This window comes from Falco rusticolus, chromosome 15, assembly GCF_015220075.1.
Source record: "Falco rusticolus isolate bFalRus1 chromosome 15, bFalRus1.pri, whole genome shotgun sequence".
NCBI lineage: Eukaryota > Metazoa > Chordata > Aves > Falconiformes > Falconidae > Falco > Falco rusticolus.
Window position 1 is genome coordinate 478,726 of NC_051201.1, and position 23,464 is coordinate 502,189.

The window sequence follows — 23,464 nt, forward strand, 5'->3', positions numbered from 1 at the left end:
CACCAACCAACCCAATTTCTGTTTCTATTTAAAAGTTTAATTTTTTTTTTTTTAAAGCAAAATATATTTCCATGAACAGCGAGTGTGCTGGCTTGTGTCAGCGCCTCCCTCACCCCCCGCCTGCCCCCCTGGGCGTGGGAGGCCCCGACACCCCTTATGCCTCTCTTTATTCTCAATTGTATGAAACTTTGGCCATCTTCACCACTTAGAAAGCTTTTTATTAAAAATAAAACAGAAACCCGCTCAATGCTAAGTTTAAAATCTTTTCCTCGCACCCTGCCCGGCCCTGCTCAGACACTTGCTGGAAAGGCCACGGGTGGGCTCGGGGGGTCACCCAGAGGGTCCTCAGCCCCCACGTCCCGCAGCGTCCGGGGCGGCCGGTGGGGCTCGGGGCTCGGCACAGCGCTGCGGGGCGTGAGGCCAGGGGTCCCGGGGCCTGGGGTCCCAGGGGTCCCAGGCAGGCCCAGCATGGCCGGCAGGGATGGGTGGCTGGGGGTGCAGGTCCCGGCGCCAGCCCCGGGGCAGCCGGGCTGCAAGAGGAGGAGGCAACCTTGCACTAAAAGTCTCTAGAAACATTTAGAAAAAATACAAGGAAATTAATTTATAAAACCTTTTAGTGGGTGGGAAGGAGGAGGGGGAAGAAGGAGAGAGAAATTGCACTATGACCAAGCAATATAATTAAAAAACCGAAACAAACTGAGACAAAACAAAAGGATTTCCAAAAGAGACCTTGCGGAAATTGACAGCTAGTGTTAAATTGTTAACTTGTATCACATAGAGAATCAAAACCAAAACGAACAAAAAAAATTTCTATATGATACAGACAGAGTAACATACAACAGTTAAATGGCAAAAAATATATATATATATATATTTCATAGAATTACAAACAAGATAAAATAATGGAAAACAAAAACTGTACAACTTTAGAATTTAAAAAATGTTCATCTCAAACACGGGGAGAAATACAAGAACTTTTGTTAAAAGAAAACAGTTTGTTAAAACAGCAAAAGCTTTTTGTGTACTTGTTTCCTTTTAGACACCTTATGCTACAACTGGGTACTGGTAAGAATATTAGATGGTACTCTCTTTAGTATCGTCTACTTAAAAAACAATTAAAAAAGGAATTTGCACTGTGCATTAGCCTAGTTAGAAATATATACAACAGTTCAGGATCTAGTCTTTCATCGAACTAAAACCAAAAATCCATAAAAATAAAAGCGTCCCCCTAGAAAATGAACCCCACGTTCGTCTCTCGAATGCTCCAGTCTCTTGCAGAGTCGACGAACGGCTTCAACACAGGGAGGAGAAGCCCGGAGGCGGTGGGAGGAACCTGCATTCACAGTCTTCGAAGTTCCCTTTTGAAGCAGGAGGAGGATGAAGATGATGGGGAGAAGGCTCTCACACTTTCGGGGCAGAGGAAAAGGGGTGGGGCGGGGGGGCAGGAGATCGATTCTGTTGACATTTGGCTACGGAAGTGAAACAGCAAGCATCTATTTGTCTCCAAAATCTACATTTTAGCAGCACAAAGTTTTCCTTTCAAAGTTTGGACCGTGAAAGATGCGTGTGTGCGTGCGTCTGCACGTTCCCCGGGGCAGGGCACGGAGCTGGAGGGGACTCCAGAGCCTGGCAGGCTACCTGCCTGCCCGCACGTGGCTCTGAGCCGCGGCGCTCGCCGCTCCGGTTGCCTACCATGGGAGAGAACTTGGAAAGAGAAACCTGCCTTTTGGTGCGCTGGGTTTTCGCTAAGAGTTGTCTCTCTGCTTGCAGAAGAAGCACAGATAACAACCTGGATACTTTTTTTATTCTTTATTTAAACTTAGACTTGTTTGTTTAAATCAGAAACAAATTCTCAAGTAAAAAGAATCCTTTTTGCTCATTCTGCACCAGTGGTGAAAGGGTATGTCTTTGGATTTTATTTAAAGCATGAATTTTCTTCAGAGAAAAAAAATGTAACAAAACCTTTTTTTAAAAGAAGGAACAGAGTGCAGCCTAATTACACAAACAGAAACAAATGCTTATAGTTTAGGAACAGAGTCTTTGAAGCATTTACAAAATGAGGAAAAGAAGAGGGGAAGAAAAAAAACCAAGGAAAAATGGAAAATAAGAAAGAGATAAGTGCACAAGGGTAACAGACATAGGTAAATCGTATGTATACGCCTTAAAAAGTTTCAAACCCCCAACAAAAAATATTCTGCAAGGGATCCTACTGACCCCCCAAAACCCTTTGAACTTCTTTCTTTAGTTTTTATAAAATAATTATGCAACCACCCTCTAAGAAATGAAGGTAGCGACCATAATTGGAAGATTACAGGATGGGGGAATGGGGAGTAAAGGTACAAAGGGGAGAAAAGCTTAGGCGAGTCAATGGATTGCAATCTATCTGGCTAGGAATGAACAAGACAACATCAAATGAGAAGCCGTCAGCTGGACCATACAAAAGCTAAATGTACACAAAAGGGTTTTTTCTTTTAAATCTACCATACTGCTTCAGTTCATTTCCAATGCAACAATCTACTCAACACCAAAAATGGTCATATCTATCATAAATACAGAAAGTCAGTTGTTTTAAAACTTATTTTTTAAGCTCCGAGTCCTCAACACTCTTTGTGTGGTTTTTTTTTTTCTGAAAAGTGGGAGTGCTTAACTTTTCCCCTTGAAATTGGCTTCAGCAGAAAAGCTACCCTTAAAATCCCCGAAAAGCTAAAGCAGTTCACATTGTTTTTCTCTTGAATACTTTCTGCCCATTTTAAATTATCAAAGCAAAACAAAAAAAAAAAAAAAGGAAAAAAAAAAAGAAAAAAAAATCCTTTTCTGGAACAAAACCAAACCAAACCAAAACAAAAACCCCAAAACAAATGAAAGAAATTATATATATATATATATATATATAAAACAATGATTCTGAAAACAGAACAAAGTGTGAGCGATTGACCTGAGAATAAAAAGACATTACATTTCTTTTTTCTTTTAGCAAGCCATTGGTATCTGAATGCTAAGATAGCAAGAAATTTAAAACTGTAACAAGGTGGGCTGCTTTCCCATACAGTGCATGCCGGCCTCTGCTGTGCTATCGACGTGGGGCGTTATTGAAAAGGGGCAATATACAAGGGGCTCAAGCTCCGAAGACAGTAAGGAGGCAGCACGGGCTTTCGTCTCCCAGACCAACAGTACCTTCGAAAGGACAAATGTAACAGTTTTTTTTTTCTTTTTTAAGTTTTATTTTATTAAAAGGAAAGGAAAAAAGAAATGTAAAACCCACCGGCATCGTTATATGGGAAAACAACCCACGCTTTTTTCTTTTTTCTTTTTTTGGTTAGAAGCTTTGGAATTGCAGTTAGTCTATTTTTGAAATTGGTTTGTTATTAACTTTTTATTTAAATTCATTTTCATTGTTCATCTTCAAAGCTTACAATCTGAAGGTGTCCATTCCTACGCTAGCTAGACCACTGTCCTTAGGGCAGCCGGGGTCCCGGGGCCCCTCTGCCGGGCTCGCCGGTCCATCTGACTTTTGGCTAAGATCCGTGTCAGACTCCTCCGAATAGTCGTCTGTTGGCATCGAGGGCTGAACCCCTGAGGTGCTGCATGAACTTGAGGTAACCGTTGAAGATGAGGAGAGAGGAGGGAAAGGCGGCGGCGGCGGCTTCCCGGGCGGGGCGCGGGGGGCCGCCGGGGGCCAGGGCTTTCTGGAGGCGTGGGGGGAAGCCGGGGGGGGCCGGGGGGGCGGGGGGCTGTCGTTTGAGTGAGCGGCCGACTGCGAGGTAGATGCGGTGCTGGGGTCGGGGGGGCAGGCAGAGTGAGGTAATAGACTGGGGTGCTCTTTGGCGTTTCTTGCTGCTCTTGTGATTGTTCGGTGTTTGTGCGGGGCTGACTCGAGATGCTGACTGAGGGCTTCGTCCCCACACACCGTGCTCTCGCACGCCACGCACTGGTACGAGCCGCTGCCCTGGCTGCTGCCGGTGGGCACGTGAAGCACCATCTCTTGCAGGTTCACCACGGACTGGCCGAAGAAGCAGAGGGACTTCAGGTGGTTGCTGGCCGCCTCCTGGTCGCCGAAGCCCGCCTGGCACTTGCGGCAGACCAGCTTGTACTGCACCTTCGGGACGATGAAGGGGTCGCAGAGGGAGTCCGCGCCCTTGCCTTCCGCTTCGGGCTCTTCTGGGGGTTTGGGCAGGAGGGGGGACACCTCGCGGGGTGCGTTCTTCTGCTCTTCTTGCTTGGGGGGTTCTTTGGCAGGGTCTTTGTCCGGGGTGGCAGCCCCCGCGGGGACGGGGGTTTGGCTTCCTTTGGGCTGCTGCGCTTTCTGCTGCTGCTGCTGCGCCTGCCGCTGCTGTTGCTGCTGCTGCTGCAATGCCTCCTGCAGACTCTGCTGGTATTGCTGGTACTGCTGCAGCAGGGAGCTGGGGGACAGCCCCAGCAACGCCTGCGACAGTGCGGGGCTGTAGGGGAACAGCCCCTCCATCCCGTACATGGGCTGCAGGTACCCGCTCTGCAGGGTGCCAGGGATCTGCGGGGCGTAGTAGGGGGAAAAGCCAGGGACGAAGTAGGGAAGGAACTGGCTCGTCAGCAAGGTGGTGGGGTCCGAATTCAGGGCAGCCTGCAGCGCCTGGAGCTGGGTGGGCTCCACCGCATACTCCATGGTGGGCAGTGGGGCCGAGAGGGCGCCCACCGGCGCCTCCCCCTTCTCCTTCTTGGGCCCTGGCAGAGGGTCCCCCTTCCCCTTGGGTGCCTTCTCCTTCTCTTTTGCTTTCTCGCTCTCCTTCTCCTTGCGCTGTGGCGGGGGCGGCTGCTGCGGCTGCGGGGTCGTTGCCGGTGGCTGCTGCGGGGCCACGGCCGCCGTGGCTTGTGCCGGGGTGGGCGAGCTCAGTGCGGCCGGGGGCTGCTTATTTGGTAATCCAGAGGTGGGTAGGCCGGGCGAAGGGACGCTTGTGCTGGGCAGGCCCATTAGGTTAGGTTTGGGAGAAGTTAAAGCTGCAAGAGGGAAGAAAGAGAGGTAAGGAGTCACTTGGCAGGCAAGAAAGCACCGGGTAGGGTGACCCCAGGCCACCCCACAACTGCCCCCGAGCCGCTGTCTCCTCTGCACGAGGCAACACCTGGGCCGTGCTCACGCACTGCAGCAGCACGGGTGGGAGAGCCCATCCACTGCTCCTGCTTCCTCTGGGACAACCGCCCCGCTCCCCAGGGCCCCGTGTGCCACGGGGACATGCCTCGTCAGGTCCCACCACCCACGGCCGCTTGGCCACACTGCCTGACAGCACCAAACACGGTACCCACCGTCCAACTGGGATGCTCTGCACAGCTGCTGTTTTACTGACTCCTCTGAAATTCCTGAATGATCACCAGCGGATGTCAGGGACAGGCACCTCTCCCACATCTGCACTGACTGGTCCTTTGGTCAAAGGACTCCGGCAGAAGGAAAGGGCTAAGCAAACAGCCGTAATGCTAGATACTGTCAATCTCATTAAAATCTCCACAGATCAGAAAGCCCTGCTGATGGCAACTGAAGAGGACTGAACAGGCTAAATCTAAGCTATTTTGTCCTTATTAGGCTGATGCTCACAAATCTCTGATGCAACCCCTTCCTTCCTTCCTTCCTTCCAACATGAGGCTTTGGGTACACAGCTTCTGAGCAATTTCAGAGTTTACATGGTATTCAGACATCTCCCCTAGGCATGAACGTCATGTTTTGGGTGGAATTAAAAGCATCGTGATGCTTCCTCTACAAAGGAGATGGATTAATGGTGGAATGTGAAGTCTGCCCATCTTCCCAACAGCAGGAATAGCCAGTAACAACACAGTCCCCTGGTGCCGATTTCTCTTCTCACAGCTGACAGCAGCTTGGGGCAAGAGGAGTGTGGCTCGTAGAGTCACATCCATTAATCATGTCCACTGCAGTTGGCAAACGTGCTCCTAAAAAGGAACATTTGCTGGGAAGTCCCTCAGTGACATTTGGGGAAATAAAAATGAAACAAACCTCTACCGTTCTGCCGGTGCAGCCCCATACGCTCCGAGGCTCTGGAGCCGGGAACCTGCTGCAGCACCCACCCCTGCTGCAAAACCAGCCAACAAGTCCAACCTGTCAGCAGCAAAGCGCGAGCCCTTACAGCTGCGACGGTAAGTGCTCAAAGGCAGTCTGAGGATGAACGACTGCAGGACTAGGAATGGACGCAGGGGCACGGTAACTCCTATTTTAGGTTGTCCCTCTTCCGTGAAATACCCAGTGGGAGAGGAGAGGAGAAACTGCTCCTTTTCGGCGGTGGCTTGGGGCATGGTGGCAGCTTAAAGTGTTTTCCAAGGGGAAGCACGCCTGCAGGGACCCGCTGTGCATAGGGCAGGTGGTGACTCCTGGCAGGTAAATCCAGCTGCCGTGGGGTCCTCTGCGTTCGTGAAGGCAATGTAAAGACGGCTGGGGCCAACAGCTCTGAGCTGCAGCTGCCCCACGGATCCTGGTGAGGTCTCAAATCATCAAAATCAATTCTGAGGAACAAGTGTGGGCACCCTCAACCATCTCATCCCTGCTGCTAGCAGGCACCCGAATCCTGGGTCCTGGACCAGAGGAGATGGCAGGACCAGGGGCAGAGGCTGTGGGAGGGAGCACAACAACAAGTCTGTGCAGACACATGCTCCTCGGGCTTCTGGACACCACGGCCCTGGCTGCTGCCTGTACAGTTGTATCACAAGAGCCTATCACTTCACCATGCCCTGTAAAGCTGGCATAGCCCAGAAGGAATCCACACTTGTGAACATACGGCACAGGAACTGCCTTCCTGCAGCTCCATGCTCTGAGTAGCAGCAGGTAGCCAAGGTGAGTGGAGCACTCACCAAAAGCTGGCCGCACCGCATCCTGCGATGAACAGCTCATTTGCCTGCAGTGCTGCATTCATCCGCTGATACTGGCACCCTGCACCCGGTGCTGGTCTTCCCAGCAAAGGGCAGGAGACAAAGCCACTGTGGCTCTGCAGAGGCCAGCCTGGAAGGAGCCCCGTGGGAGGGCGGCCAGAGCCGGCAGAATACAGCAATGGCTGGTGCAAAGCCCTTCTGAAACCTGCATCTGCTCCTGATGTGGTATGGAAACAGTAGTGATCTGTGAAGGTATGAAGTGGACCTCCATGCAGCGGCCTTATAGATTTCAGATAAGGGTATATTATGGATAGATACCATTGAAACTGTGCTCCCTAGCTGAACAGTCCCCGAGAGGTTCAAGCGCAGGAGCAGCAGCTAATTCATAACATTCCTGGATGCACAGCCTTATCTGCTTCGACAGGCTTTGAGCTGAGATGGCCTGACCTTTGGAGCTTTATCTAAAGGCCACAAATTGTCTGTTTGACTTTCTGAATAGCTTAGTCCTGCCTAGGCAGTCCCTGATCGCTTTTAACATTCATAGTACGTAGCCCCATCTCCCCAGGACACATACTGGTCTTTGAAGTAAAAAAAAAAAAAAAAAATTTAGATGTTGTTGTAAATTTGGGGTACCAAGTAAACAGCACAGAGCTATCTGTGGTAGGCTGACAATGTAATTTGCCAAAGAGATCCTCTTGGCTTGGTTCTGGCCTCTGATCTGAAACGAGATCTTCAGTAAGAACAGAAGTATCACATGAAAAAGCCCTGGCACACACCCCCCCTTCAGGCACGTAGCTAGGACTAGATTCAAGAAGCAGGAATGGACAATAGTCCTGAACAGAATAAATTCTAACAGCACCTGTTTTAAAATGGTTTAATTATGATGACCTATACTACAGCTATAGTTAAGAATGATTTTACTTTCGCTTTGGGGGTCATGGGAAGAGTCCTGTAACTACACAAAAAAAGCCTTGCGGAGGCCCTAGCTCCCAGCAGAAAGCTCTTCCAGATCCCCAAAAAACTGATCTTCTCTGCTCTGATAGGACCTTCTGACACAGACATCAGCAACCATGCTACAAGGTAATCTTCTCTGCTGCTTTCATGGGAAAAAGGATCTTGACTCTAAGAAAGTGTGTAATTTTTGGAAAGGCCAGAACCCAACAAATACAGGGAGATTTAACTTTTTTTCATTTTTCAGAGACGAGCATTAACGGAGAAAAAGGTGAACACAGCCACTTCCATGGGGAAAGAGCGATGCCTATTTTGAGTCAAGGGTCTCTAGTGCTCTCTTCAGGGTGCTACACCCAATGCCACTGCAACTACACACAAACTTCGGGTGCTAGTGATATGACTTACAGCTCGCAGCTCGCAGCCAGTTCCCCCTGTGAATGTCCTATGAGTTGGTCAAGTTACACAGAGCTGCTCACACCAGCTACTATCCTTTTGTCTAAGGCTTTGATTTGCTTATCTGAAGATTTACCTCCTGGATAACAAAAGATGATGACAATTTTATTAACGTGACACAACCATGTTACCTGGCAGCATCTGCACCCAGTTTTTCAATCTGTTGAAAAAGGAACCTCAGAGTCAGCCTGCTGAATAAAAGCAGAAAGCCTTCTTGGAGACTGATAGCACTCCAGTCAGAAGACAGGTAGATACTCAGATCTTATTTAGGCTTCACATCATGGATTATAACTCATCATTAGCCAATCAGTTCACTACAATAAGAGAAAGTTAACTGTTCTGGACACTGTCTTAACAGTGGTAGACCTGTATTGCTGCTGTGTAGAAAACAAAGGTGTACGGTGTAACCATACCAGGCGTTACAGTGTCACAGGCTTTCCAGCCCAGGACAGACTCAGCCTGTTGCCAAGACAAGACACTGGAATTGGTTCCTGGGATATCTCTGGAAATGTAGAGCGGCCCTGGTGAAAGTCAGCTTCAAGAGGGATCATCAGCAGTAAACAGAGAGGTCTGCCAAGTGAAAGCAAGTCTAGAGAACATCAATTGCTCTGTCAAGAGTGGCAACTCAAGATACAGGCAGGTCTCTGGGGTGTCATGGATGTAGCAGGGGTGAAATGAAGCCTTTGGATCAAGTTTTCTATGTCACTGCTAGTCTACTGAGCAGTACTGTCCACTGTCATTTTTTGCTACACATCTCATACTTTCCATCTGTCCACCAGGTACAAGAGAAAGGAGCATCCTCAAAGACCAAATTCCAATATCTGGGATTAGGCCACCCAAAGGGCTATCCCAAATTTCATTTTTATGTAGTATTGTTAAGAAAAATCCTATTCAAATACCAAGTAGATCTGTCCCATAACTACACTGTTGTTTGTTGAGCAGGTACTTTCAGCCATTACTCAAAACCCAATCCACAGGTGCCTTGGGATTTGTCCTGGAGGTCACTGTAAGGGTGTTACGTAAAGATGCTCCAGGTGTCTGTCACCAGTGCTACCAGGCACATCACACTTTTCCCTAGAAATGGTTCAGAGTTATTTAAAACTTGGGATGGCACTACGTAAATGGAATTTGTAACAACAGGAAAGGTATAATGAACAACAAATTCAGCATGTTAGTCCTACTCCTGTTCTGTTTGATAAATCCTTTATTTACCGTTTTCCGGAAGGTGCTTTGGAAATTTTAGTCTGTGCTAATGAAACAGAGATACACAGCATGTCTAGACCTTGCTGTATTTCAGACTTTGCTAGAAAATCTGAGTTCAGGAATTAAAGATAAGATACCTATTGCTTATTTGCTGTCAAACAAATATACTCAACTAAGGGGCTGGGTATCCTGTTATTAGTCATTCTGAAGGAAACACCTGCTTGGGCTAAAGATGCATCAAGTTAAGCTGTGCGTCTAAGCAGTGTGATAATATCTGTACCCACCTGTGTTGGATGGAGTGAAGCCTGGTAAGGATGGGCTGTTGAGGCCTGGGAGCAAGACTGGAGGGATGCCCTGTAGTGCTGGGTATGCAGCAGGAAGGTTAAGAGCTTGCAGGGGGGTGTTATCAAACATGCCCTGCTGTTGAGCTGCCAGACCAAGAACCTCATTGGCTTTTTTGATCCGGTCCAGCTCCTGCTGAGCCATCAACTGACGTACAGTAGCTGGGTCAAAATACTCCTTTTCCTTATCCAACTGGCTTCCAATGGTTTCTTTAACTTTGGAGATATGCTGTTGAGAGAAGATATGGTCACGTACAGACAGTCGAGCACTGTACTTGATGCCACACAAAGTGCACTCTGTTTTGGGTCCCTCGTAACTTGTTTGGTTTATGCCAAAATGCTTGGCCATGCTGAGTTTGGACTTCTTCTCCTTTGCCCTAGCATTCTGGAACCAGACCTGAACAACTCTCTTTGGCAGTCCAATGTCATTGCCCAGGACCTCACACTCCAGCATGGTAGGTGTCCTGTAGTCATTAAAGCACGACTTAAGAACTTTTAGCTGGAGATTAGTCATCTGAGTGCGAAAGCGTTTCTGTCCGGGTCGATCCCCGCTCTCTCCAGACTTGCTGGCTGAACCACTTGCACCAGGGCTGGGTGAGCAGGGGTCTGCAAGGCTGGATGTTTCACTATAGTCCACAGTACCTTCATTGTCGTACTCTTTGCTGTAGAAGCTGGGAGCTGGGCTGACCAGGCCAGAAGACAGCCGATCTTCATATTCAGACATTGCTATCATGGCAGCTTTTGTCAGACCTTCGCTGGGTCCCGATGCTGATTTGGTTTCGGTTGCAATCCCTGTTGCACTATCGTTGTCTGCATTCCCTTCATCTCCTGTTGTAGTGTCTGTGATTGCAGTGTTGACAGACGAGCAGTCATCGTTGTCCAGCTTTGTTTGGTCAAAGCTCAGATTGACCGAGGACATGGAGGGACTCTCAAAGTCTTCTATTCCTTCCACCTTGATGGAGGATGGACTCAGCAGAGTTCGAGGTGACAGTTCCATGCTCTTGTTCACTGGCGAAAGAGGAACACTCTGCCCATCGCTGCTAGTTGGTGGCATGTGGGAAAAGCTTGCTCCATCAAAGATGTCTCCCTTCATCTGGAGTCCCCCATCACAATCTAAGAGCATAGCAGACAACGTCAAGTTGTATCCGGCTCTCTTGGCCTCGTGCCAGTGACGGGATCGGATATGAGCTTCAAGAGCTGTCTTCGCTTTAAAGAGAGCTCGGCAGAAGGGACACCGTCTATGGGCTTGGGCAGGCCCTACAGCTCTGAACTGCCCCTTCCTTTCCCGTGCACGGGTGTTCTGAAACCAAACTTGCACCACACGTTTCTTCAAGCCCACTTCATGTGCAATGTGATCCAACATTTTCCGTGTTGGGTTGGAGTCGAGCAAGTATTTCTGATAAAGAATTTCCAGCTGCTCTGGGGTAATGGTTGTCCTTAGACGTTTATCCCTTTGCGGTTCTTCTCCTCCAGTCCCACTGTCATTTTCCCCAGGGCTTGCACTGGCCTTTTCCTCCAGCTTCCTCTTCAGTGTGTTCATTGTGGATGTTGGAGTTGAGGGTGAAGTGGCTGAGCTCGCTGGAATCTGTGGTAACGTTCCAGACAGCAGCTGGCTCGCCAGTAGGGGATTACTGGGATCAAAAAGCATGAATGGCATATCCAGCGTTCTGTCCAGGAACGGGGGGTGGATAAACTGGTTCTGTGCACTCAGGAAATGAAGCTGCTGATGCTCCTGCCAATGCTCAAAGGAAGGAAATGCCAGCTTACACTGGTCACACTGGTATGGGATTAGCTGAGGAGGTAGGTTTGCCAGCTGTTGAGGGGTGGATGTGTGAATGGGTTTGAGGGAAAGATGTGACAGCTGCGATGGACTTGGGCTTGACTGTGACAAGGAGCACTGAGGGGGCTGAGGAGGGGGAGGTGGCTGTTGCAATGAAGAGGGGGAGGATAACTGTGAAATCTTTTGGTGTGCTGAACTTGTCTTTTGTTCTCCTTGGTCCTGTTGCTGCTGAGACTCTTGCTTTGGTTGCATTTGCTTCTCTTGAGTTTGGTTTTGCTGTGTACTTGGAGGTTCAGACTGCTTTGGTTTCTCATCTGTAGCTTCTACTTTAGAACTATAGGTGGAGGAATCATCTGCCTCTGCTGTGAGCTGCAGAAAAGCTGAGGAGGTTGCATTGGCTGAAGATGTAGGTGTGCTGTAAGCTTGCGAGGGCATTGGTGTGCTGCAGGAGGAACTGGTTGGAGTCAAGAGCTCCATTGCATCCATAGAGTCTTCATTCTGGCTATCATCCTGTCCATCCTCATCCTCATCTTTGTAACAAAGCTTTTTCTGATGTTTAATGAGATCAAAAATGCGCTGAAAGACTAGACTGCACTTTTTGCATTGGTAGTTCAAGTTGCTTGTTCTAATATACCTGTCATTTGTAAGCTCCCGTCGTTCCCCGTCCTTGCCTTCTCCCTGATTCTCATAGTTTTTCCTAGCTTTTTGACGGGCATTCTGGAACCACACCACTATAACACGCGTTGGGAGGTTCAGCAAGTTAGAAAGCTGCTCAAATTCATCATCCTTTGGATAAGCATTGGCATCAAAGAAATCCTGCAGGACTCTGAGTTGGTAGTCAGTAAAGCGTGTCCGGGAGGATCGCTTGCTTCCCCAGTATTCCTGCTTTTGAGGTTCTGGAGAAGGAGGCCGTGAGTCTATCTTCAGTTCTTCCAGGCTGGTAATTGGAGGATTACTGAAGTTGTATGGGGAATCCTTGTTGCGCTGGCGTTCTTTGAAAAGAGTGTTTCTGAACCAGTGCTTGATCACTTTCTGGGGCAATCCAGATTTGTCCGCCATCTCTTTGATCTGCTCCTCACTTGGGGAATTGTTAATATCAAAATACTGCCGAAGCACTCTGAGCTGGTCGTCGGTGATCCGTGTCCGTGGCCTCTTGTTCTGCTGCTGCTGGAGAAGGCTAGGGTTGAGCTGATGCTGGTACAACTGGGCCAAGTCGGCAGGCAGAGGGTCTACAGGACCCAGCTGGGGTGGCAGCTGCGCAGGTAGTGTTTGTAGTGGCATGGTTTGCATCATAAGTGGTGAAAAGATGGGCAGCTCCATTGGCATGGAGAGCTGGGTGAGTGGCACAGACGGCTGGGCTGGTGCGATTGTAGGAGAGGTAATTGGTGGGGCAGAAGTAGGAATGGTAGGAGTAGAAGCCGGCTGAGGAGGTGCTGGAGGGAGTGGAGGTGGGGGTGGCGGAGGTGGGGGTGGTGGCTCTGGAGTCTGAGGCCTTAGTGGGTACAGTTTGTCATAGTGTTCTCTGTATTGTTTGGCAAATCTCTCTAACTGCTTAAAGGGAAAGTAATGTTGGTGAACATGCTCTTGGTGGCTCTTCAGGATGAGGATGTTTGAAAAGAACTTGCCGCATGTATCACACTCGAGCTTTTCCAAGTTCTCACCTTGTTCTGTCTTCCCATTTTTCTTTTGCACCTTCTGCTTGTTCTCGTTATACTGAATGACAAGCTCGAAGCCAAAGTTTTCCAGCAAGGCTTTTGTGGCATTCCCTCTTGCATCAGAGGCAATACGTGGAGGCAGCAAGGAAGGCTCCGTACTACTGCCTGGTACAAAGTCCTTCTTCTCTTTGGGCTTCAAGTTATCAGGCAGAGTCTCCTTAGATGCTCCATTATTGTCTCCCCTCTCTGCACTTTCCCTTTCCCGGGAGGTTTCTTTTTCTTTCTCCTTCACTACGGATTTATTCTTCTTCTCAGAGTGCTGGCTCTGCTGTATAAGGACGGAGTGGGGTTGTGACAAGGACAGCTGACCTTGCTGCTGCTGTAAGAGCTGTGGATGGCTCTGTTGAGGGAGCTGAACTTGAGCCTTCAGGTCCTCCAGCAAACTTGGACCTGTACCAGTCAATGTCAGTGCACCACTGGTGACAGGCAGACTAACTTCTGGATTGAGTTGGAACTCGGCACTGGGGATGTAGAAAGGAAATAAAAGATGCTGCTGCTGTTGAAGCTGCAGAAGGGTTTCAGTGGTCATCGGAAAGTGTGGCAAAAGTGCTGGGTTGAACAGCTGAGACTGCAGGAGAGCAGCTTGCTGCTGCAGTTCTTGTTGCAGATGGGCCTGGACTTGGGCCTGTGCCTGTGCCAGGGTCTGAGCTTGCTGCTGCTGCTGCTGCTGCTGCCTGGATGCAATCATGTCTGCCAGCTTCTTCCGGTTTACCTCTTTGGGCTCTGAAGGGGAGGCGATATTAGTGCTTACGGGGTTACCTAAGGGGGGAATTCCCACAGTGTCGCTGGATACCTGGTTGAGCAGGCTAGGAATGGGAGTTGTGCCCGAATTACTTGTGTTGGTGGTTGTGAAAGTATTACTGTTGCTAGTGCTCACTGGACTTGGTGTGGATGAGCCCAAAGAGAGACTGCTGCTGTTGCTGTTGCCAGCACCGTTACTGCTGCTGCTGCCCCCAGCCGCCTCCAGCTTGGCAGCACGAGCTTTGGTTTGGTGCAGGACAGACCTCATGTGGATCTCCAAGGTTGAGCTCTGACTGTAGGCCACGTTGCAGGTGTTGCACTTAAAAGGTTTGTTGTCTGGGCTGCTGGTAGGTTCGGGCTGCCCAGTAGCAGACTCTTGGAGGGCTCTTTTCAGTTTATGCAGATGAGAAACTGAATTGTAATGGACCAGGAGAATGTTCTTTTGCGTAAAAGACTCCTTGCAGACCGTGCACTTGTAAGGGCGAGACGGATCTAGAAATTTCTCCATAGTGAAGTTCGGGCCCTTCCTGAAGGGTAAGGCCCTCTTCGGTTCTGAGCCAGAGTCCTCTTGCACTGACCCCGAATCGCTACCTGTCGGGCTCTGCTTATCTTCCAGGTCACTCTCCTCCTCCTTATCTTCCTCAACTATTATAGTGTGGTCTTCTGAAAGTGAAGGATCACCCATAGCGAGAAGGTCTCCGTTGACCAAGAGGCCACCATACAGCTGCTGAATGTCGGCCTCACTCAGCTCCAGATGGCTGGTTTCCAGGTGCTTCTTCAGGGCCTGGAAGGTTCGGAAGCTGCGCTGGCAGAGGCAGCACATCGTGGCCGCCCGGATGACGTGGTACTGGGAATGGAGCTGCAGCTTCTCAATGGTTTTGAATGCCAGGCTGCACTGGTTGCAACGGTACTTGTAGACGTGGCGATCAGACACCGGCAGTTGAGGCCGCTTTGCGTGAACTTCATTGAAGTGTGTCTGCAGGGCCGCTGAGCTCTTGAACACCTGGTTGCAGCCCTTCTTCCAGCAGAGGAAGCTGGAGTCCTCCCTGGCAGAGCTCTGATCGGCCGGAACGGGCTTAGGATCTCCGCTGTGCTCTGTGTTCTCCGATGGCAAAAGACTCTTTCCCGAGTCCTCAGAGATCTCTGTGAAAACAAAATTAGAGCAAACCTGAAAATTACACCAGCACACAAGGGCAGATCAACATCCTCTTTTTGTCTCTAGTACATCTGTGTTTTTTCTCTGCAAGATGATAGGTATTTCTAACGCTTCTCCTCTATCTTCATTCATCTAATTTAATACCAGCCCATTACCCTCATCGTGGCCCATTGCATAAACCTATATACTTTACTTTCTTGCCCACTTTGAATATCTGGAAACTATTCACACACACACGTTCCCTTAGTGCATTTGCCACCTTTAATTCTTCCTTTTAAGTGAAGGCCACTCAACTACCTGTCTGTGATGCTCTTCTTTGATGTCCTGCCTATTTTCCTATAACAAGGTTCATCAATTTGAACGTAGTATTTGAGTCCCGGTCCTATCAAAGCTAGAAACAACAGGAATGAAATTCAGGCCCTGCTGGCAGCAGCTCAAAGGGTGCTGTTTGAGGGAAGATGGGAGAAGAAGGAACAAACACTCAGTGCACTCCCACTTCTCCAGGGCCACTGAGCACTACCCTGCTGGAAAAGATGTTGTGATACAGGTAGAGACCAAAAAAGGGATCGCCATGGCCAGAGCAGCTCTAGCTACCCTGACTGGGCCAGTGCTGCCCCACCAGCACCACTGCCTTGGGGCCGTCTGCCTGGAAGGAAAAAACTGCTGTCTTAATTCCCACATTCCTTACAGACCTTCCAGCAGGGCACAGAAGGAAGACCAGCACGACTTCCAAGCCAAGTTTGCGATCAGACACTTCTGCCCATGCAGAACGATGTTCTTGGGATGCCCCCCTATCACATGACAAAGCCAAGACTAAACAGTCACGGATTTACAGTCATGCCTTCATAACACAGCATGGCAAAGAAAAAGGCTGAGGAGATTTGGGCCCTCAGCCCTCCACCACCTGTGCTTTTCACTGCTCACATCTTGTCTTCTTCCTCTGCAAGGATTCAACACCATTTCCAGGTGACTTGCCATGGCAGTAAGCTCTGCTCCTCAGCTCTGAGCCCCCTCGCTCTGCCCTGCCATGGGGACACCCAGGGCACCAGCCCGTTCGTGGCACAGATGAAGGGAGACGGCCCTGCTGGGCACCACCTGACTGTGTTTCTCAGGGGACAGCTGGGCATGTGGAAGTGACCTGGACAGAGATGTCCCCAGACACAGTCCCTGACCAGGTGATGGGACTGGGGGAGCGGTGGGACCTGTGGACCTCATTGACCCGCACTCACCAGGCTGCTTCCCCAGCTCCTCTGCGGCAGAGTTCCCGTCTTTCTCTGGAGCGGCTGCCGGAAGAAACATGCTGCTGGGCATCATCACCTCAGGTGTTGTCACCTGGAGACAAGGAGGAAAGGATGTGGGGAGTAGGAAAACACAGGAAAATATTTTAAACATCTTCAGTGACAAAATTAGACACCAGTATTGTAAAGTCAGAGGCGTCACTTTTCATAGCTCACTGAAGACTCATATTTATTAGACAAAGCTCTCATCAGTCAAAAGTGTTTCTACAGTTACATTCTGGACATAATTAGCAGTGCACACTTGAAGAATAATCTTATTATTAATATTTTTCCTTTATGTAGAATTCAGACTTTGATCACTGACAATGTTTTGTCATGGGCTGTGAAACTTCTTGTGCAACCAATTAGGTAGATAAGTTGAAAGGCCCACCTTAAGCTGCTGAAAACATAATAAGGCCCCTAATTAAATCATACCTCGTAAAGTACACTGTAATCTTGAACTAGGGAGCATTGCAGCACTGTTTTCAAAGTGTATCGATGCAGGAAAAGGAGGGGCATGAGAAAGAAAAGTACAAATAAGGAGAGAGGTGACAAAGGAAAGGATGAATAAGACTAAAAAGACAGCAAACTGCCTGCAAAATGAAAAGCTTTTGCTAACCCTTTCCTTGCTCTAAAGTGTTCCCTTCGCCTCTCTGCAAGTGTTTGTCTAGAACCTGCATGATCATGACCAGCGCAGTGCCAAAACAACAACATTTTTCAAGAGCTGGAGAGCTTGCATGCTTCAACTACAGACGCTCTTTCAAAGAGTCAAACACATATGCTCATCTTTTTTTGGGAAAACTGTTTCTTTGGGTGTATCCGGTCACACAGAGAAAATACAGACAACCTCGCTACCAGTTTGCAGGTGGCTGGCATCAAGTGCAGGACAACAAACACCCTTTTTGAACGTCCAGAGCCAGTCTCACACACCAGCTGAAAAGCTGCCTCACAGCCCTTCTCCCCAGAGCAGCAACTGGGAAGACTGACACGTATCACCAACACCATCCGTGTGGTATTCCAGCGCGTGGCTGCCAGCACCAGTTAGATGCCTGTGGCAAGCGAAGACACCTCTGCAGCTCCAAGCAGCTGCATGTTTCACCCCGCTGATGCTCAGGGAGCATCTCCTATACACCAGGGCCACGGCACTCGAAGGCACAGAAACCAACACTGACTTGCAATGCTTGTGGTGCGTCTGCTCCCAGCCTCTGACTGCTGGGAGAGTGAGGCATAAATAAACACTCCTAGACAGGTAAGTTTCTTAGCAAAACAAGTCTCTCCATCCTTCTGTCACATGCTAAGAAGGCATTTGCACCCTGGATTTCAGAACAGAGTGAGTGAGTGAGGCTGTTATCTGCATGCAGTGTACCTTGCTTTCTGGGGAGTCAAGGACCACAGGGCTCCGATTCAACTGCAGAAGCAAACCTGTGATGAAGCTGAAGGTAAACCAATGTGCAGGACATGAAATCTTCCTTATCTAGACAGATGTCAAATGCAAGCAAACATAGACTAGACCTTGGCTTCACTAAGTGAAGCTAAAACAGTCCATGAAAAACTGTGTCCGAGTGGCTGCAGACATCTGAACAGCACTGGGGAGGGATGCTGAGCTTCCTGCCTTTACTGGGATGGCCGGTGCATGGAGGTGGGTGCCAGGTCCCACAGATGTTGGCAGGAAAGGCAGATGACACTGATAAATCACCAGGAGGGAAGCTGAGCACACCAAATTCATTCCACCTTCTACTCTAAGCAGGAGTATCTGATGGCTGTGGGTGGTGAGTCTGGAGACGTGAAAGGTCACTGGTTAATTCCCGGTAGCCAGGCTCAGAGGAGGGGAATGAGCAGGGATGCCGAGGAGGGAAGGCAGGAAGGAGCCACCCCTCTCAGCTTTATCAGCAGGGAGAGTGCTTTCCTAGGATCTTTAGGAATTATGAAAAATAAATCATGAGAAATTAAAAAAACCCCAACAGAGTAGAAAAAGAACAAAATTATCTAACACCTCAGCTGCACATCATTATAGAAAACTGTGGGCTTTTTATACACGTTACAGTAAGGCAGCCATCCCCACTACCACACTCAGTACGACGGATCAGTAATTGTTTTCATACACTTTAATTAGAAAAACTCAGATGGCTATGAATAATAATGGAAAAGAGAGACTTTTGCACTTGAAAGGTTGAAGTCAATCAAGTGTGAATGACGGCAAAAAAGAAAAAAAAAAAGACACCAATTCATCAGGCCTCTGTTGTCTCGCCGCGTCTTTAATCATAATTCCTGATTGGGATTCAAGAAGGCAGTAAGCAGCGGTTCTTTGTCTGCCTTCACCTTCCGTCAATTAACTCTCCCCGAAATATAATCATCAACCTCACATGCTCCTCTGCATCTTAATCTGGGTCTCCAAACCAGTAAGTGCTGCCCTATATGTGTTTAAGTAATTACCTTTATCTACCTGCATCTCCATAGCCACAGTTCTCACCCTACTTCTACCCCTTCCTTCCACAATAAAAAAAGAGAAAAAAAAAAAAAGGTGGGAAGAAAAAAAAAAAAAAAAAGCCTGTGGTACATTAAATTGCTACAGGCACAAAATCCCAAAATGCAAACAGAAAAAATCTTAGAAAAAAGTGCAGGGAACTAGAAATTCTGGATATGGATGTAGGGCAACTGCAGACAGTCCAGGCAGCCACACAGGGCTGGGCCTGGGAAGCAGAACCTTGAAAATAAGGCTTTTTAAATGGTCGTGCTTCAGCAACTGGACCCGCTTCAGTCCTCCACCTGTTCGGCACTATTCAGGCTTCTCCTGACAGCGCTGCCTGTTTGCTGTGCCATTTTCCAGGGCAGGACTAGCCTATATCTTCGTCCTCACAGACCACCCCCGACCAGATAGCAAAGATGCAAATAGTGAAAATAGGCTGCACGTCTCCAATCATTTCACATTTACACTGAATTCCAGACTGCCCGTTTCAAACTGTCTGTCCCTTCACAGTGCAAACCAGTCCGAGGGCACAGCGTTTCCTGGTACGTGCAGAAAATGCCTCGCACACTGCGGCTGCTTTTAATACAAACAGTGGAAGTACCAAGGGTGCAGGAAGGTTTAGTAGGCCACAGCCACCCAACAGATAAACACGGAGCGGTGCTCTACGACACGGTGGTTTGTACTTTGGATGTATTTAAATGGCATTAACTGTTCCAGTGACAGGGAGGAAAGTGTTTATCTCCAGCACTGCCTGTGTTAAGTGTCTGCAGTTGTAAAAAGCTCTCCACCTCCCTTTCACCTGAGCCTGCAATGCCTGGCATGTAAACCTGGCATCCACCCTCAGTTCTGCTCAACCATCTCCTTGTTTAAATGTCTATTCAACACCAATTCTTTCACAACGGCAACATATCATTCATTGTGAACTGTTATTAAAAAACCAACCCTACAGATTTGTTTGACAAATATGATTTGTCTTCTCCCTTTCCTTCTTCCGTACATACCTGCTTTGCTCTGTCTAACATTAAACTGTATCCCCTTCGCAGCTGCAGCCCTGATCTTCTGGCCCACAAGCCACCAGCAAAGCCACCCAGCTTGGGAACACCACCCCCTGTCACAGCCGACCCGCCTCCACGTGGAGCCCTGGCAGCGCCCGTCCCCTCACTGCTCCTGCATCCAAGGTCTCCTCTAGGTTGCTCTCCCAACATTACTGCACAAAAAGCAAACGGTCTCCTTGACCTGTGCTGCTCTTGATCTTCCTGCCGAAATGAAACCAGGAGGGGAGGAGGGATGGGCAGCTTGCTCCTACCCGCTCTTTCTGACAACCCGACATTTGGATACCAATACGTGGATCAGGTTCTGTTTACCGGTACTTCAACGACCAGGGTCAGTGGCTCCAAGAAAATCCCTAAAGCTGGGGCAGGCACTCAGGGCACACACTTTGCTCCGACTGCCCCGTCCCCATCCCCATCCTGCTCAGTGGGGCAGGGAACTTGCTTGGGTAAAGAGTGAAGGAAGGGGAAGGTTGGGCCAGAGACTGTGGCAGCCCCTCCTGTGCCCCACTTCGCAGTGTCCTCCCTGTGGTCTGTACTGGAAGGCTGGCTGGAGAACTTCCCTCTACAGTAGACTGCAGAGAAGCCAATTATCTGCCTTAGAAGATGGAAAGTTCTTGGGACAAGCCCCTCCGCTTCCAAGGACCCTCCCTTTTGGATGAAATTCAGATGCCCTTCAGCAGATAAAATTTCTTTATGATGATGAGATTCACTGACACGCATGGGCACCCTGATGTGACAGCCATTTCTATAGACAATGTGGTCCAGTGAGCAACTATTACAAAAACCCCAAGGGCTGACACGCCATGTCTCCTGCCTCCCTGCCCCACGAGCATCTTCGGCAGATGGCACATGCCCTGACACCTACAGACTTGTCACTGGTCTGGAGAACTTGCAGGTCCGCTCCTCACCGGTGACAACCTACAGCAGTGACAAGTGTGGCTCCTGCCACTACTGGATCTACCAGATTGTTAAGACTATGAACTGCAGAGCAGCTTATCAACACAGGCCGGAGGCTGAGAGCTGCAACACCCCTCCCACGCGAGCCCTGGCAGTGTGACACAAGCATATTCTTGGCACGTCTGAAAAATTAATCTTGGCTAGTGTGAGCGGCCAGCTCCCCATGCGCGCTGGATCTGCCTGCTCTGACTTTCCTCCGGACTGAGTGACCAAATGTGTGGACAGTCTACGCAATTCCCCCCTTTAACACACCAAAATGCTGAAATCATGCGGCTTTTGAAAAGAAAATCTCTAGAAGGGGTCTGAGGAGATACATTACTATCCTTATGTCCACACAACCAGGGGGAAATACACATGCATTGCAAGGTTCCCGAACCAGACAAAGGAGGTAATTTCCATTACAAAGAGAGAGAGAGGGTGCTGGAGTGAAAAGCTTCATTAGACTCAGAGAGGCAAAGCGATGGCAGTATACCAAGGTCACTTCTAATTTAGACCATCTAATTGGCAAACATGGCTCCAAATGGCTATCATCTCACAGGGCTCAGAATTAATGAAGCCCGATTATTTTCATTACCTTCATCCGAGATGGAGAATGAGACACAGAGTGAGAGGGAAAGGGGGGAGTGAGAGGGGGTGAGAAGGAGGGAGAGAGAAAAATTGAATGACAGCAAAAGGGAGAGAGCAATAGGAAAAGACAATGGGAAAGAGGAAAAAAAAATGTAAAGATAGCAAGAGGGAGAAGTGAGGTTGGCAGGGACAGGCAAGAATTACTCTTAGAGCAAGGGAGGAAAGAAAAAGATGGAAAGATGGCTGAAACACTGGGAAGACGCCCTAAACTGAGGAAGAGAAAACTGACAACAGAAATGACAGGAGAGGAATGTGCAGAACGATAAAGCCAGCCCTGGGAGGAGGGAGAGCCCCCAGCTCCTGGAGGCTCTCGGGAAGCCGTCCCTTCTCCCGGCTTGAGCCCATCAGTCTTGTCAATCGACTATGCAGGCGCGCTGCACTTCACCCTCATTAAGGGGCTCTCTGCTGAAGCGGTGCAGGCCCAAGATTAGCAAAGAGGCTGTTATGTGGAAAGATGACGATTAGATCTGTTTAGAGCGGCTGAAATGCCGCACAGAATGAACCTGGGCACGTCCGTTCACCAGCCCCATGGACGGGAAGCTACAGGACACGGTGGGGGATGGTGGGAGCCCTGCTCCTGCCCCACGGGTGCTTCCCCGACCCCGACGCTGTGCAGGGACACGACACACACTCCTTTCCCCACAGCCTGTGGCTGCAGCCCTGCCAGTCCCTGTCCCAGCGCCTGGGCTGGTGGGGAGGACCTGGGTGTCCCATGGGGCAGCCAGCCCGGCTGCTTGTGATATGAAAAGGACGGCGCATGGAACAGCCAGCTCTGAGATGCTGAGCACAAGCAAGCAGCCGTTACTATGGCAACAGACATATTAGACACTGCAGGTTCCTAAAAGGCGTCTGATAAGGTATTATTAACTGGAGCCTCCTCCAAATACCGAGCGCAAAGACACTGTGTCGAAAGGGACCTGGCTCCCATTTACTGGGCTGCAATTCCCTCACCGTGGCACCAAGACCCGATTCATGTGTCAGACTGAGACGGGAATCTTAGCTAGAATGAGCAAAATTAGGAACCTTTGATGCTGCCGCATTATGCACAAGCCATACTGATATCTCAAAATATTTGCCACAATGCAAAAAAGAATCGCCTTCTTGACCCACACGCTCTTGGACTTAAAGCGGGAGAGGCAGCCTTCCTCCCCAGTGTATCTCTGGGTACCAGAGGGAACAGCTGCCCAGGGCCAGTGGCAATGGCAAGGTGGAAGAACCAGAAGGAAGCAACAGGATGAGCTTCATGGCTAAGCCATTCTCCACAGCTCTTAGCAGAAGTCCTGTGCTCCACAGCAGCAGGATGAGGCCCTGCGCCAGCACAGCCAATGTGCTCACCTAAGGGGACTGTCCTCCACAGTGCTGCAGTTGCTTTGGCCACGTCCTCTGTGGTGTGTCCCAAGCTCCTTAACAAGTGGCTTCTGCCAGTCCCCCTGGATCCTGGAGGGACAGGCTCAGGCCAAGAGGATGGACCAGCCCAGCTGCACCTGTCCCGGGCTGCACCTTCTGCCGAGAGCCCAGCTCAGGAGCCAACCATTCCACATCAGCGTAACAGATACCCTTAGCAAACTGGTTATGCTTGCTGGGCCAAGAATGGGGCTCAGCTTCTGCTCACTGCTCCTATAAGGTCAAAATGTCTTCCATCAATTTAGTTAGAAGCTAACAAGATTCGTTCAAGTCCTCGGAAGGTATTTACACACTTAAGCACCATCAATCAAAACGGATGCAGGTCACAGGAGACCAAGGCCTTTGTGACAGGACTGCCCCTCGACCCAGGCACACGAGTGGCCAGCAGAGCAGAGCTATGCCTAGAGCCCACGGGCAGCTTCGCAGGGCTAGGGAGCTGCTGGTGCTCTTTCGCTCTACCTCTCTCTACTTTGTTCTTCAGAGAGTGCTGGGACCTGCTG

The 23,464-nt window shown here is 49.4% G+C and overlaps 1 protein-coding gene across 1 annotated transcript in view; it reads right to left on the reverse strand.

Annotated features, from left to right (window-relative positions):
- Positions 1–654: 654 nt before the first annotated feature.
- Positions 655–23,464, reverse strand: part of ZFHX3 (zinc finger homeobox 3) — a 113,972-nt gene continuing 91,162 nt past the window's right edge. The window contains exons 7-9 of the mRNA XM_037409004.1: positions 16,410–16,512; positions 9,732–15,167; positions 655–4,971 (exon numbers count right to left, since the gene is read on the reverse strand). Of these exons, the coding sequence (XP_037264901.1) occupies positions 3,410–4,971; positions 9,732–15,167; positions 16,410–16,512 (7,101 nt within the window). The 3' untranslated portion in view covers positions 655–3,409. The remainder of the gene's footprint in view (positions 4,972–9,731; positions 15,168–16,409; positions 16,513–23,464) is intronic.